Raw genomic sequence first — 16923 nt, 5'->3', positions numbered from 1 at the left:
GTCAAGTTGAGTCGACCATGGCCCATGTAGACCATGTCGAGCATTGTTGGGTTAGGCCGATGTTGAGTCGATTCAATTCGGGCCAATTTCGAGTTGTGTCGATTCATGGTGATGTCGAGTCGAGTTGGTCCGAGTCGTTGTCGCGGAGAGTCAGCTCGACTTGATGTCAAGCCAAGTTGTCCCAGGCCGATGTCGAGTAGAGTCAGTCTAGGCCGATGTCGAGTAGAGTCAGTCTAGGCCGATGTCGAGTCAAGTTAGTCCAGAGGATGTAGAGCCGAGTCAGCCTAGGCCGACGTCGATCAAAGTCGATTCAGGCCCATGTCAAGCCGAGTTGAGTCGATGTCGAAGAGAGTCAATATGTCCCGACATCGAACCGAGTCAACCGCTAGGGATGGTCATGAATTGGATTTTTCAAAACCTAATCTAGATCCAATCCAAATCCAAATAAATGGATTGAATTTAAATTTTATATCCATTTTAACTAGATCAAATTTATTTAGATTTTTATAAATCCATTTAAAGTGAATTAAATCTATATTAAATTCACTTTATTAATTAGATTAAATTCACTTTGTCAATTAAATTAAATCCATTTTGATATGGACACATTCTAACTTGGCTCGAACTGGACCTAAGCCGACTCAACCTTGACGCGGACCAACTCGACTCAACATTGTCTTAGGTCCGGACAACTCGATATCGGCCCGGGCCCGCTCTACTAGACATCGGCTCGGGCTCGTTCGACTCGACTCAGCTCGAGACCACTCGACTCGACATCGACATGGGACTGCTCGACTTGACATCGACCCGAACGATTCGACATCTGCCTAGGCCCGGATGATTCAACATCGATATGGGCCTGCTTGACTTGACCTCGTGCAGGGCCTGGTCAACAAAACATCGAAAGGGCCCACTCGACTCGACATCGACCCGGCCTGCTCTACTCAACATCGACCCAAGCTCGCTCTTCTCAACATTGGCCCAGACCCTCTCTACTAGATATCGGCCCAAGCCCACTGGACTCCACATCAGTCGGGCCCAGACAACTCAACATTGCTCGGGCCCACTCGGCTTGACCTCGTCCCAGGCTAGACACGACATCGACCCTGGACCAGACGACTCTACATTGGATGGGGCTCGGTCAACTCGACCTCGTGCAGGGCCTGGTCGACTTGAGGCCAATATCCAGCCGAGTTGGCCTAGGTCAATGTCTAATCGAGTCGGTTCAGGTCCATGTCAAGTTGAGGCTTTGGGTTTGATATCGAGTCGAGCGAGCCCGTACTATCAAGACGACTAGGCTAGGGTAATGTCGAGCCGAGCATGTTCGGATTGATGTCAAGTCGAGCAGGCCAAGGTCGATATTGAGACAAGCCCAAGCCCAGACCAGACGACTCGACATCGGTCTCAGTCTGCTCGACTCGACATCGACACGGGCCCGAACGTCTCAACATCGACCTAGGCCTGGACAACTCGACATAAGCCCGAGCGCAGACTATTCAACATCGGTTTAGGCCCACTTGGCTCGACCTCGTGTCCGGCCCACTCAACACGACATCGCCCGGGACCAGTCGGTATGGGCCAAAGTCAAGCCATGTCGTTCCGGACCAAAGTCGAGTCAAGTCAACCCTAGGCTAAGTCAAGCTGAGTGGCAATATTGAGTCGACCCGAGGCCGATATCTAGTCGAGTTGGCCTAGGCCAATGTCTAATCGAGTCGGTCCAAGCCCATGTCAAGCTGAGTCTTTCGAGTTTGATATCGAGTCGAGCGGGCCTGTACTAACAAGACGACTAGGCTAGAGCAATGTCAAGCTGAGCATGTCCGGGTCGATGTCAAGCTGAGCAGGCCAAGGTCGATATTGAGACAAGCCCGAGCCCAGACCAGACGACTCGACATCGGTCTAGGTCTACTCGACTCGACATTGACACGGGCCCGAATGTTTCAACATTGACCTAGGCCCGGACGGCTCGACATAAGCCCGGGCCCACACTACTCAACATCGGTTTGGGCCCACTTGGCTCGACATCGCCCGGGTCCGATCGGTCAGGGCCTGCTCGACTCGACATCAATCCAGGCCAGCTCAGGTTGACCTCATTCCGGGGCCGCTCGACTCAACATCGGCCCAGGCCTGCTCGACTCGACATCGGCCCAGGCCTGCTCGACTCGACGTCGACCCGTGCCCGAATCGACATCATCCCGACCTGCTCAGGAGGACATCGGCCTGGTCCCGAACGACTCTACATCGGCCTGGGCGACTTAACATCGGCCCAGGCCCGCTCAGCTCGACATCGGTCCAGACTGCTCAGCTCGACATTGGTCCAGACTGCTCAGCTCGACATCGATCTAGGACTGGTCGGCTCGACATCGACTCGGGCCCACTTAGCTCAACATCAGCTCAGGCCCGCTCGCCTCGACATTGGCCCAGACCTACTTGGCTCGACACCGCCCTACCCCGATCGTTTGGATATCGACCCAGGCTCGCTTGACTCGTTATCGGACCCGAAAGACTCAGCTCGTCTAGACGTCTAAGCCAACTCGGCTCGATATCGGCCCTGGCCGACTCGGGTCGACTTAATATCGACCACTCAACTCGACTTGGCCCAGGGTTGACTCGGCTCAACGTTGGCCCAAAACGACTTGGCTCGACTTTGGCCCACTTTACTCAACTTGGGTCCGGATTGTCTTGGCTCAACCTGGATCGGGCCAAGTCAAAATCTAACCTAAAATGCAATTTGGATAATCCAAAAATGTATCCAATATATATAATCTTTATCCAATTAAATGGATTATGGATTTGAGATAAATCCATTTAAATGGATTATGGATTTGGATAATTATGGATTGGATTTTGTAATTTGAATTTTTTGCCCACCCTTACCAGACCATGTTGAGCCAAGTCGGTTTGGGCCAATGTCAAGCTGAGTCAGCCTAGGCCCATGTTAAGTCAAGTCAGCCCGGACCCATGTTGATGCAAGGCAACCCAAGACTATGTTGAGTCGAGTCGACCCAAGACCATGTCAACTTAAATCAAATTAGGTCCATGTCAAGCTAAGAAGGGTTGTGCCCATGTCAAGTTGAATGATCTCGAACCCATGTCGAGTTGAGTCACCGAGTCAAGGTTGAGTCAGTACCGAGCCCATGTAGATCCAAGTTGACTCATACTAAGGTTGAGTCCAGTAGGCCAAAGTCCATGTCGAACTGAGTCGACTAGGGTTCAAATTGAGATGGAATTAATCTAATTGATAAAGTGAATTTAATTTAGATTTAATCTATTTTAAATAAATTTTAAAAAATTCAAATTAATTTGATCTTGGATATGAATTTTAAATCCAATCCATTTCATTGGATCTAGATTGAATTTTGAAAAATCTAATTTATGACCACCCCTAAAAATATAGTTTAATTATTAAAAATTAAACAATCCTTAGCGAGACTATTCTCATCACTATGCCTAATCTTAAGATCTACCACTGCGAAATGGGCAAAGGGCAAGTAGTTCTCTCATTCCCCAACACAAAAATAAGATAATTTACATTTTTTTACAATATTAAGATTAAAACTATGCATATTACCCAAATTTCTAACCACTGGACCGACTCTAATAGTTTTCTCTATTCTATAAATATAAATTACGAGCTTTAAAACAACAGACACAGAAAATAATAATAATAATAATAATAATGATAATAATAATAGAGCAGAACTAATCGCAGAAACAACGAAGCTTTCTGCAGCAAATCCCATCAAAATATATGTTAAGAAAATCTAAGAAGTCATCAATAGAGCTCCTAACAAGAGCCAGATCCAATGGTCAATAACTAAACATAATCAGCAGGAAAAATATCAGGCCGTCACTTTAACTAAGACAAATAGCGGCTTGTCTCCCAGCCTGTCCCGCCCCTGAAATAAGGCAGAAGGAAAAATAGTTTATAGCAATCAATTTTCTGTCGCAACACCATAGATTTGGTATTCAAAATAGTCAGTGTAATTTAAAGCACCAGGGAGAATACACTATTTCGAATGTCATATATCTCGCACAATAGCCAGACCAAAAGAATCCGTAAGTTACGGCCTTTCTTTCTAAATAAAAAGTAGAAAACACCTAAATAAACACTGCACGACCAGAAGCTCTAGATAAATCATGTACAACAATAAATAGAGAGGAATTCAAGTGCTGACATAACTTCAATGACCCTCCTCCAGGACGATTTGCAGTAATATTGTTTTTAAATCAAACATATTAAATCAAGGCAGGATCACTAACGATGACCTACAAAGTCCACATAATTTCTGCATTTATTGCCTCTTTTCACTCCAGAATCAAGGAATGCAAGGGATTCTTGGGCAGGCGCCACATACTGCATATAGGATTTAATTTTCAGGTATGAGACTCGGGTTCTCCACCTATTGTATAGTTGAAAAAGTGACTTAGAGAACACTTATTGTGACCAACTTGCTTAAGAAAATCTTTCATGTTGAAGGACAGGACACAACTAAAGGTTGAGTTAACCTATTATTAAGAAATATGTGTGCTTTGTTTTCTACTTTGCTCTTCACGTTTCTCACGACGCTACTCCACTTTATCTAAATGTGTTGTTGCAACCTATTATGCGTTTCTTGTTGTCTTAGTTGCTCTGGTAGCAAAATGATATACTCAAATTTATGATTTGGATTATGGTGATAATTTCTCCCTTGTTACCAAGATGATTTTTATTCTTATTTATGGCTGACATGACATGAGGCAATATACCTAGTACTAGCTAGCTAGATATTAGATATTCCTTGCACGAAATTTTTGAGGAAATCTTCATGGAACAACCATCTAACTCTGTTGCTTAGAGGGAGTCTAATCTTGTTTGCAAGCTACTGAGGTCTTAATATGATTTAAAATAATCACCTTGAGGTTGGTTTGGTAAATTTAGTAGCCCCATCCAACCATTTGGTATGGTTAGTTATAACATAGATAAGGTATGGTGATGTAAATAATATTATGTTTGCAACGGATGATCAAGACAACATCAGGGAGTTGACAAAATACTAGTTCAGAATTCAAAGATTTTCAAACAATATCTTGGTCGATTGTGGTACTTCTTTGGACTTAAATATCTCTCAATCAAAGATGGAAACACTATTGATATTTTGGAAGAAACGGGAATTCTTGATTGTAAGCTTGTTGATATTCCTATGCACCCAAATGTGAAGTTTCAACCAAATCAGGGGGAGTCCTATAATGATCTAGGCAAATATATATTAGTTGGGAAATTAAATTAACTGAAAAAGATTACCAAACATTTCCTTTGCTATTACTGTTGGCAGTCACTTTCTCAATTCACCACGTCGTAGACACTGGAATGTAGTTGTTCAGATCCTTGGGTGCATAAAAGGATTACCTGGCCAAGGGCTCGTTGATATGGACAAGAGTAATGCTAACATCATGGTACATACAAATGAATATTGGGAAGATCCAGAATAGGCTACTATGTCCTCGTTGCTGAAAACTTTAACTTGAGGAAAAGTAAAAGGTAGATTTAGCTGCAAGATAAAGTCCAAGTATTGGGCAATAGCTAATAGAACTTTTGAACCCTTATGGTCAAAGCATTTGCTTCAAAATTTGAAGCTTTGTAAGATATACCCCATGGCCCTTGTTATATAACCAATGAACTAATAGAAGACTAAACATATAGAAGTTTCGTGGGCTCTAAGGAACAACCTACTAGTTCTTACTATCCTAGAATAGTTTCTGTATGTAACAAGTTGGATGCAGCATACTTGTATGCCCCAAGTCGCTTTAATTACAGTCACTAGCCTGCCCCAGTTGTGACTTCTTTGGATGTTGCTTAAAATTGCAATCTCAAGAGTTGGTTTAGTCTCACATTTACTAGTAATATTGTCAAATTAAAATATATAAGTAGAAAACAGTCCCCGCTTTAAAAGATAGCTGTGGAGTTGACTTAGACTTAAACTCAAATATTAAGATAACATCAGATACTATCCTATATCCAATGTTGGGTCACTTGTATATCTACCATGTTCTGGGTTGGAAGTCCTAGGCATAAAGGACTGTGTTAGAAAATCATCTTAGTTGTGATCACCCCTAGCCCACTCAAGTTCCGGTCTCTTTGGGGTTGCCTGGCAATATTAAGGGTGGTGGTTTAGTCTTGCATCAATTAGTGATATAACCAAATTAAAATATATAAGTGAAAGGTAATCTCACCTTATAAACAAATTTTGTAGAAGTTAGTAAGAGTCAAACCCAAATGTTAAGAAAGGAGACACAATTATTGTTAATGAGACAAATGATTTGATCCCAGATTCTAGGATCAGTTAGGATTAAGAATTTTCTTTGTTCATGCTTTATTGTATAAACACCTATATTTTTAAAACCATACCAGTCATTGAATCATTTAAGGCACTAGTTCAAGGCTCAATTGTTCAATCGTGGTCAAACCAGTATTAATAAATATAATAACTAAATAATATAAATAAAAATATTTAAAAAATGTAATATCATAATTCTATAATGCTAAAAACTAAAATAAAACATGAATTTATAATAATATTTTAGCATTTAAATACATATAAAAAATAAAATAAAAAATCATGTTATCATACTTCAATTAAAATTTCAAATGACATTTATCAATATTTATTAATAACAATAAATTTATATGCAGAATAAAAAGAAAATGACAAATATTTTAGATTTATTAAGAAAAACATTATCACGTTGGACCTAGTAATTATTTGACAGGTCCTATTACCTAGTACTTAAATCTGAAAATGTAAAATCAAGTCATTCTCCATTTGGTCAGGGCGCAAATTACTTTGCACACGGTGCCTATACAATAATTTTTTAGATTAATGTCTCTCAACACAACTTTCAAAGATATAATTCAACTTTACCATCATTCTTTAGTTCTGCTAATGTCAATTGAGATCCTAAAATGCAAAGTGTAACAAGATAATAGCCATCCTGATTCCAGTGTTTGTTTATTTAATTAATTTTTAAAGTTGACATGTTCCATATATTTAAGAAATAAATCAAGCCAACAATTAGACAAGGTGAGGATAAATATAGGTTAGGGTTGTACCTTCAACTCTGGTAATTCAATCAGACAAGCACACTCCACAACATCAACCCCAACACGTTCTGCAATAAAGGGAGTAACAAACAGAACAACTAAGAATGTATTGAAATGCTTATGTTAAGCATTAAATAGTATAAAATACACTTCCAAGTTAAACAGTCACTTCACTTGAAAACACCATTTTTAAAATGGTGGTATTAGGTTCATTACCCAGAAACAAGCTTTTCTCTTCTCATTAAAAGCACATGTGTTAGGTTACACATAGAAGAGGAGTTAGTTAGAATTAGAATAGTCATGAATTAGTTATTTGTTTTGCTAGTTAGATATAAATAAGAAAGAAGGAGAGGGGAGGGACTGTGTGTAATATTTTTGTAAATTGAGCTTTAGCTCTTTGTGAAGGGGAAGAGCCGAAGGAGAGAGTGCTCTCCTATTTCTTGTTCTTTTCTTTCTATCCAATAAAAACCTTTCTTTTCTTCTCTTTATAATTCTTGGATCCTAACAACATGATACATGCATTATTTGTCTGAATGTATAAATAAACAGAAAGAAGAAAACCATGAATGCTGAAACACTGATAGGATGATCTCTTCTGTGGTTCAATGGGTCCGAAGTCCATGTTTGGTCATTGGCACAATTCTAAAGACATTTTTAATCCTTAAACAAAAAACACAAGGTCTTTTTAACAGGCGCATCATATGAACCAGACAAGAGTAACTAGGTTGGGACTCGGGATCCATGAGAGCTTTAAGAAGGCAGAAAATCAACTTTCACTCATAATAGGTTTTCCTGGCCTAGCTCATAAAGCATTAATATTGATAAGTTTACCTAGTAGCTTAATTGCAGCATCTAACGTTCCCCCAGTGGCAATAAGATCATCTATGACTAAGGCCCGTTCTCCCGGTTGTACAGCCCCTACATGCATCTCGATTTTGTCTGTTCCATACTCCAAAGAGTACTCTTCTGAGATAACCTCCCCTGTAAGTATAATCAAAACACGACCATTCAAAAAACTAAAAAAAATAAGCACAGTGAACAAGTGCAAAAGTTAGAATTGAGGACCATACACAATACAGAGATTCAAAGACCTCAAACCACAATTATCTGCTAAGTAGGAACTTATGGCAACATTATATGTAATTATTTGAAAAGAAAGGTACAAAAATAATGCCTGGCAATTTATTGGGTTTCCTCATGGGGACAAATTTTGCTCCAATAGCTAATGCAATGGGTGGACCAAATATAAAGCCTCTTGCTTCAACACCTGCATTGGGACATAAATACAGCTATCAGAAAAAATTAGTCACTTATTTGAGCATAAGTAAAAGAAATTGAAAAATCCAGATTTCTAGCAACACAGTTGCTAATTGGTATCTGAGTTTGCGTCCACTATCTTCTGAAGTTGGAATAAAACAAAAATCCCACTTTGGCAATTCGTATGGAAATCAATGAATTAATGGAAGTTAGTCGTTCAAGAGATCATTCCAGTAAATATTATCAACAAGGTATTTGAAAGACATAAAAACAAATATACAAATTGACTTATGCCCACAGGCAAGGAAGCGATGCTGCCGCCCATCACAAATTGCAGACTAGAACTGAAAAAATAAATTCTTGCAATATCAAAAGCTGGAGAACATAACAGCAAGCCTCTAATTTCCCTAGTATTAAACTCATAGATTAGGATTAACTCAGGTTAATAAAGAATATCACAATATCATGTTAAGAGAAAGAAAGGTCTAGAGCTAAAACAGGCCACACACGTGGGACACAAGGCCCTATATCTCCTTGGCCTCAATTTGGAGTCACAGTTCCAGTACACACACCAAAAAACTGTCCACGTTGCTTAGAAATGAAGCAAATGGTAATTTCTGAACATCTTTGTTCTTCAACCATCTTTAAAGACAAAATGCATTGACCCTCACAATGTAAGTGGCCTTTAGGAAAATAGAAAGAGTTTCCATTACGTAACATGACATAATCACGTTCTTTAATAACACGAAAAGATCCTGACCCTTTAACCCACTATCACACCCTCCCTCAACCCAAATTTGCGATAAATAAGTTGGCTGCAAGAGAGAAAAGGACATGGCAGATGAAAGATCACGAGTTGATTCAGATACACCGTAAGGTGGTTTTTACAGAAATCTCCCCTGACCCCGGGTTGAGGAGTTAGGACAAAATTAGAAGGAGAATCAGAGTGAGAAAGGGGTAAAGAAAATAATTTGAAAGCAAGAAAAGAGGAAATGAGGAGTGATGAGTACCTGCAACAACATTGATATTTTGATCTCTGTACCTCTCAACAAAAAGGTCGATGGTGTCTTTGAAAGCCTTGGGATCAAGAAGCAGCGTGGTTATGTCCTGAAACAAAATTCCTGAGAGAGACAAGAAATGCAACGTAAAGTAAATGATTAAAGAAAAAGGGGAGGAGGCAGTTGGATGAGAGAGGGAGACCTGGCTTGGGAAAGTCAGGGATCACTCGGATTGCAGAGGAGATTCTCTCTAAGCGCGGGTCTTGTTGATCTTGAGCGTCCTTCAGAGCCATTCTGGTCACTCGTCTCCCTGCCCAACCAAACAAAGACAAATGAATGTTTTATTGTGTGCTGGAAGAAAGACAAAAACAAGCAATTTGAGAAAGAGAGAGAGAAGGGAATTGATTGAAAGTTACGTACCGGAAGGAGTGGAGCGGCGGCTGAGGGTGGGTGAAAAATTGGAAGAAGGGAGTGAAAGAGGAAGAGGGAGGAGCGGAGGGAATCTGGAAGAAGGGAAAGAGGGGAGAGCGGCAGTGACGGCTGACCCAAACGACCACGAAATGGAGCAACACACAACCCGCATTCTTCTTGCCTCCTCACTTGTCACTTTTCCATTTTCACAAAATTAAAAATAACCACAAAAAATAATTAAAATAAAACATCTCTTTCTTCTAAGTGCCAACTGGGAATTTCAGAATACCACTCTACACTCCCATCTCTTAAATTCTGCTTTATTGGAACGCGGGTCAATTGCCCAATAATTATCACCCAAAATAAATAAAAATAACCAATAATAATAATAATGAAGAAATTAAAATGGTGGGCGAAATATTAAATTTAATCGTTGCGTTTTTAATTAATAAAAGAGTGTCATTGTAGATCATTTCATATAGTGTCTTAGATTGTATAGTCTAATTCACCAAAAGGTCAACACAATTAGAGTATTATAGAGTTGCTAAATTAAGGTTTTTTTCAATAAATTCAATTACAATCATAATTAAACAAAATTTATATATAGTTTGCAAATAAAGTGTTAATTAGAAACAACGATAAATAAATAATGTTTTTTTAGCAATCAGAAGGGATAAAAATAAAATAATTAAAAAACATGTTTACTCATATTTTTTAAAAATTAAATTATTCATCGATTATAATATATGATTATTATTTATCTAATTTTCAAATAAACATCAATAAAATCAAATTTAACTAAATAAACATCAATCATATTCAATAAAATTTTATTAATAAAACAAACATTCAATAACTCTTTTCTACATCACTCGTCTCTAAATTTATGATTTTTTTTTAGATTTTACTCTTTCATCCTTTTCTTATATTTTGTTTTCAAAATTTTGTTTTTTTTATCATATTTTTGTATAATTTTTTTCTGAGATTTATATTTTATTCTCCATTTTTTTTTCTTCTAATCTTTAGTGCATTTTTTTCAAATAATCTAATTCAACTTTAACTAGACTCACATGTTACTGCAGTAGACTCTTTTATAAGATATTTTGTTACAACAAGAATTAGACCTACGATATATTGTATTGAAATTATAACATTAATCAATAATAACAATTAAAATTTAAATGAAATCAATTAGATAAATTTCAAGATCGTTATAGTAAAAAAAAAAATTAAATATTTTAACTGAGTAAAAATGTGTTCATTATGTAAAAAATAATCACTTTATTTCAAATTTTAAAAAATAATATCTTGAAATTTTTATGTTTTTCCTCCAATAAATTTGGTTGATGTTGCATCTGTAATGCAAATGAAATATATATATATAACTTTAATTAATTTTAATTCACTTTATCAAGAGCAGGTCACAAGATATATAGTCTACTCCACTAATGAGTGATGAACTAAAAAGTTGTTTATTTGAACACACAAAATAAAAAATAAACACAACACTCCTACTTATATTCCATGTGTTAAAAAAAGGATTAGGTTGACTTTTTTATTGCTGGTTCGACTTTGCTACAAGTTATGATTTATCTTTGGCAAGTCGATCAATTCGATTGCAAAAAATAAATGAACATGTAGAGAGATTAAAATAATTAAATATTTATTTTATGAATGAATTAAAATTGGCAATTTTAATTAAATAACGTAAAATATAATGATAACTCAATCTAAATTAGATTTGGATGACAAAAATCTGGAATTATATTTGGAAAAGATATAAAGATTACAAAATAAAACATTAATTTATTTGGATTAAAATAAAGAAAAAAACTAAGAAAAACAAATCATGACGTGTTACAATATTACAATCTCTCTAAATCTGAAGGAAAGGAAATTTCATGTCTCTATCAACACACTCAAAAATATATCTCCAGAACAAACATCATTCTTGAGTTGTGATAATATTAACAACATCCAACGAGCTAAATTGCACACTCACTTAAAAATATCCTTCAAGAGATGAAAGAGAGAGAGTTTTTAAAAAAAATTACAAAGACTTTTTTCTTTTATTAGAAAAAAATTGTATTAAATGAAATACTTTATTATTTTAACCATTTAAAAAAAATATTAAATAAAACTTTTTTTAAAAAATTAAAATAATTAGTTACTATATTAATTAAGTTATAAACTATTTTATAAATTAAAAAATTACTGATATTTAAAATAATTTATATTATTAATAAATATTTATATAGTAGTTTTTAAATTGATATCTAATTATACCAATATTTTTTAACTACTAATTATTTGTATTCTAAATTAGCCTTTATTAGTCTTTCAAAAACTAATTTATAATAACTAAAATCTTAATAGCTAATTTAGATACAAATTTAAAAAATATTTTATATTTTTTTATTAATAAAAAAATCTTTTTAAATATTAATGATTTTTATTTTTTAAAATAATATATAATTTAGTTAATATAATAAATAATTATTTTTTACGTATAAAATTGATTACTATTTAATAATTTTTTCTACAAATATATAAAAAAAAAATCTTTTACATATACTTCATAGGAATCTAACATATGAGTAAGATCAAAATACTAATGTAACTACTTAATCCACAAGACAAAGATAAAGTGAAAAATGTTTAAGGAAATAAGAGTTTATCAATCGTTTATATAAATCATAAACACAACAAAAAGAACAAATACATCATGTTTAATATAACTAATTCAGCATCTAATAACTCTTAAATAAACTCGAAAAATTTCAAAACTTTAGACCAAAATTTGTACTAAAAAAGACCTTGTTAACCCTTTCCAATTAGCAACCTAATAAATATATGTTGTTAATTAAAAATAATAAAATATTAAAGAATATGATACGAATAGTCTAAACATAGAATTCACCATGGCAATTGGATGATGGTAATAGTGCAACCGAAATATCATTATCAATAATGAATTAAAAGACAATTTAAAATTATAATATACCCCTTTAAAAAGACGCAAAAATCTTACAAAGGTTTAATGTGATTTTTCTTAAAATAAATATAGAGAAATAAAACTTGGTATTAATCAGAATTAATTTATTACAGTACTCTCTGTGCGTAGGGAAGTAAAAAAAAACGCGAACAGCACGTACAAATTATAGATTACTCCGATGTTAGTGTTTGCTTTCTTGGTACAATGAATATGAATCGTTTTTGGGTGAACCAACGTTGTTTGTTGTTGAGAATGGTAGGGCAAATCTAGAAACCGCGGAAAAATGGTTTGACTGTGCACGTGTGAATTTGGATGCTTCGCGTAGCTTTTTTCCAACTTCTCATTCCAACAGTTTTTAGACTTAAAAAAGCAGTAGTTGTTGTTCCTTGTTACCCAATCACTCTTCTGTTCCCACTATTCCACTAACTCCCACGCACTTCAAAACTCTCATCCAAACAAAATTCAACTTCTTCTAATTGGCTTCTAGTTTACAATGAATTATATCATCACATTTATAATAATTTAAATTTAATTTTAATTCAATTTTATAAAATTCACTCATAATATAATATTTATATTTATTTATATATTATAAAATATTTTAATATTTAATCAATATAAATCTAATAACTTTTCGTTATAATATGTTTAAATAACTCTTATACAATATTAAAAACCAAACTTTAAATTTAATTCAATAATATAATATTTACAAACATTTATATATTATCTAATCTCTAGTGGATTTACTATCTCTAACCAGAATTTCATTCAAATTTAATTTTATATTCAATATAATTGTTATTATGTGGATAATTAATATATACTCCTTTCTCTATTTCCTTGATTTTCATCTTCTTCCATCTTCTCAATTTCTACAAACTTATATTTAACATCATTTTGAACATATATACATCTACTGTGTTTTCAGTCTCCTTTTAATGAGAAAGCTACAATTTTAGTGTCATTATTTCTCTTAAATAATATTAATACAATTATACTAATTTAAATTTTCTATTAATATAATAATTATTTTGACCAGTCACCTATATTTTTTCTATGAAAATATCTATATTTTCTTAAATACTTAATATTTAAAAAATATATATACTCTTTTATTTTTTTTAACGAAAAACTCACTTTAAAATAAATAAACAATAATAATGACCTGTATATTTATATAAATTTAATTCAATATTTTAAAAAGTACGAGTCTTTACCCCCCACACATAATTTTATGGCACGTTGGGTTACATAAAAAAAATCAGATAAAATAATATAAATGAGAAAACCTTGTGTTACATTTGAAATTGATATGGATTTTTACTTTTACATAAAATGGACGATTAACCTAACACAATCATGCTTTATAACATTATTCTGGCCATGGTAACTTTTTTTTTATTCGGGGACAATTCATTTTGTAAAGCCGGTTTTATAGTTTAAAGTTAGGAATTGTTAGGTGTCAGTTTTTTTTTTAATTATAAATAAATTATAAAATATGGATAAGCTGAAGAAGTTATTGTGTTTTTTAAAGCTTCACTTTGTGAAGTTAATTTTGTTGATACTAAAAAGGTGTTGTATTATGATTTTGAATTTAAAAAAAAAATTGAAATAGTAATATAAAGTCCAATTTATCAATACTTTGTAATTTATTTAAAAATGTTACTTTTTTTTAAAAAGTCTTGGAATGTGAAAAAGGCTTTAAAGTGTTCAGCTAATGAAGCACCGAGTAAAGTTAGCTGAACAACGTTTGAATTGTGTAGATGGAAATGGAGGAATTGGGATTCGGTTTGGACAGAAGAATAGCCACAAATCCTATGCTTCATTCTTGTTAAAAAAAGGAAATCGCAATTGCCAAAGAATAATGCATATATTCTTGAACCTTCTTCTGCACCAAAACGTGCTCCACTTGTCCCAATACATAAAAAACTAGAACAGATAATAGTGGTGAAATCCCACACCAAGTCTACTACTCCACACACTCAACACTTCCTCACACATTCAATGCAATTTTGCAATGGAATCTGCATTACATAAACCACACACACTGAAATCTGAATGATGCATGAATGACTCACTTTCTACTCGGCTATTGAATATGAAGTCGCACCCTGTGATTTGACTCGGAAAAGTCATTGGTGGCTAGCTACTTACACTTGCCTACCGGCTGCTGTGGACCAAACTATTTAATTTAAGCCACATTCCCTTCACTTGAAAATTTTGAGTTTTTTTATACTTTTTGTGGATGTTGACTTTTGAAACTTGAACTTGTCTTCTAATGAGTTCACTTGCACTTAAAAAAAAAACTCGCAGTTAGTACTAACAATTTATTTGACCGACTTAGATAGGTCCAGTGGCCACCAAGAAAAGTATTTGGGTAACTGAAGTAAAACACGTGCTCTACTGAATTATAATATAGTAGTAACTATTTGAGAGTTGGGGAGTTCCTTGCGCCTACTTTTCCCAGCACTTGTCACGCAACTTCCCCCAAATCCTCACCTCCTTATAAATCCCCCACACCCCCAATTCTCCACTCCAACACTTCACCTCCTAACTCAGAATCAACCAGAGCCACAACAACTTCTCTTTCTCCCTCACACAACACCACGCGTCAAATTCAAATGGCTCTCGAAGCTCTTCAATCACCCACCACCGCCAACCCATCGTTTAGTCCCTTTGAAGAAGCCAATCTCAGTTACTTAGACACACCTTGGGCCAAGCGAAAGCGTTCTAAGCGTGCCCGCATGGACCAACAACTGCAACTGCAACACCCTTCCTGCACCGAGGAGGAGTATCTGGCTCTCTGTCTCATCATGCTCGCTCGCGGCGGCTCTCACGCTGCCCCCGCCATCCCCACCACCTCCAAGCCTGCTCTCTCAGACAACAACTCGGCGCCGCTCTCCGCCGCGAAACTCACCTACAAATGCTCCGTCTGCAACAAGGCCTTCTCCTCTTACCAAGCCCTCGGCGGACACAAGGCCAGCCACCGGAAATTAGCTGGCGCCGCCGAAGATCAGCCTGCCTCCTCCAGCGTGACCACCACTTCTGCCTCCAACGGCGGAGGTAGAACCCACGAGTGCTCCATATGCCACAAAACGTTCCCGACAGGACAGGCCTTGGGAGGACACAAACGTTGTCACTACGAAGGCGGCGGCGGTAACAGCGCCGTAACCGCCTCCGAAGGTGTGGGGTCCACTCACACTGGAAGCCACCGCGATTTCGATCTCAACCTCCCGGCTTTTCCGGACTTTCCCACGAGGTTCTTCGCGGATGAAGAGGTTTCCAGCCCCCATCCTTCCAAGAAGCCGCGTCTCCATCTGACTATACCCAAGATTGAAATCCCTCAGCACTAATCCATTTACCCAAAAATATTCAGTCTTTTACTGTTTTTTCCTAAGTTATTTGTTATTTATTTGATCTTGTACATATACAGTACTTGGACCTTATTTTCTAGCTTTAAAATTTAGATTGTACTTCTACAGTGGTAATTCAATTCAATTCATTATTTTTTATCAGATCCTACGTATTACTTTGTAATAGATGATTGATTATTGATCTGGAACACGCCGAGGAACCGCGTGAACGGTGCGGCAAATTTGTCGAGGTCACTTGCGCGTGTTTCTTTCGGTTTTTGTGTGTGTAACTGTTTTTACTGTTGGTGTGGACCACGAATATAAATTCCTTGTTATTTTCTTTTACGAAAATAAACTTTATTTTAATTTTTAATGTGGACGGTTAAGAATGGGAGTTAACAGTGATATAAGGAGCAACTTGGTGGGATGAACAGAGGGGATAAGAACAAGGGTTTGGGTTTGGTCTTTTAAATGCTGTGATGATGACGACACGTGGGTTACTTATCCTTACGTTGTAATAATTGGTTTATAGGATTAGCGGTTTGAATTAGCAGCATTCTACCATCGTGTTGTGACACGTTATTGAATGTTCCTACCTACCATTGCTGAAGACCAAAATTGGTCTGATACGTTTCACACTGCAAATAAGAGCTGAAGCTTCCCAATCCATGCGTAAGAGGTGCCGTCACACGCGGCGGCATCTGAAACTTAGAATTAGTAAAAGAAAAGGTGTTTTAGTTGGCAAGGAGGTGCCCAATTTGATGCCAAACTCTGCACTGTGGAAGATTCGCGTTAAATGATGAACACATTCATTCTTGGGTTTCAAGT

The 16923-nt window shown here is 36.1% G+C and overlaps 2 protein-coding genes across 2 annotated transcripts; one reads left to right on the top strand and one right to left on the bottom strand.

The window, feature by feature from the left end:
* Positions 1–3656: 3656 nt before the first annotated feature.
* Positions 3657–10103, bottom strand: LOC137821074 (adenine phosphoribosyltransferase 1). The gene is made up of 7 exons (XM_068625491.2): positions 9754–10103; positions 9536–9643; positions 9346–9456; positions 8253–8345; positions 7910–8059; positions 7088–7146; positions 3657–3896 (listed from the first exon to the last, which is right to left on the bottom strand). Exons 1-7 carry the CDS (start codon positions 9914–9916, stop codon positions 3840–3842), a joined length of 741 nt encoding a protein of 246 aa, XP_068481592.1. The 5' UTR covers positions 9917–10103; the 3' UTR covers positions 3657–3839.
* A 5049-nt stretch (positions 10104–15152) lies between these two features.
* On the top strand, positions 15153–16257 carry LOC137821073 (zinc finger protein ZAT10). Its single transcript, XM_068625490.2, has one exon. The coding sequence runs from the start codon at positions 15364–15366 to the stop codon at positions 16093–16095; it is 732 nt and encodes a 243-aa protein (XP_068481591.1). The 5' UTR covers positions 15153–15363; the 3' UTR covers positions 16096–16257.
* The last annotated feature ends 666 nt before the right edge of the window (positions 16258–16923 follow it).

This window comes from Phaseolus vulgaris, chromosome 9 (genome assembly GCF_051622355.1).
Source record: "Phaseolus vulgaris cultivar YP4 chromosome 9, ASM5162235v1, whole genome shotgun sequence".
NCBI lineage: Eukaryota > Viridiplantae > Streptophyta > Magnoliopsida > Fabales > Fabaceae > Phaseolus > Phaseolus vulgaris.
This window is presented reverse-complemented; position numbering and strand designations above follow the sequence as displayed.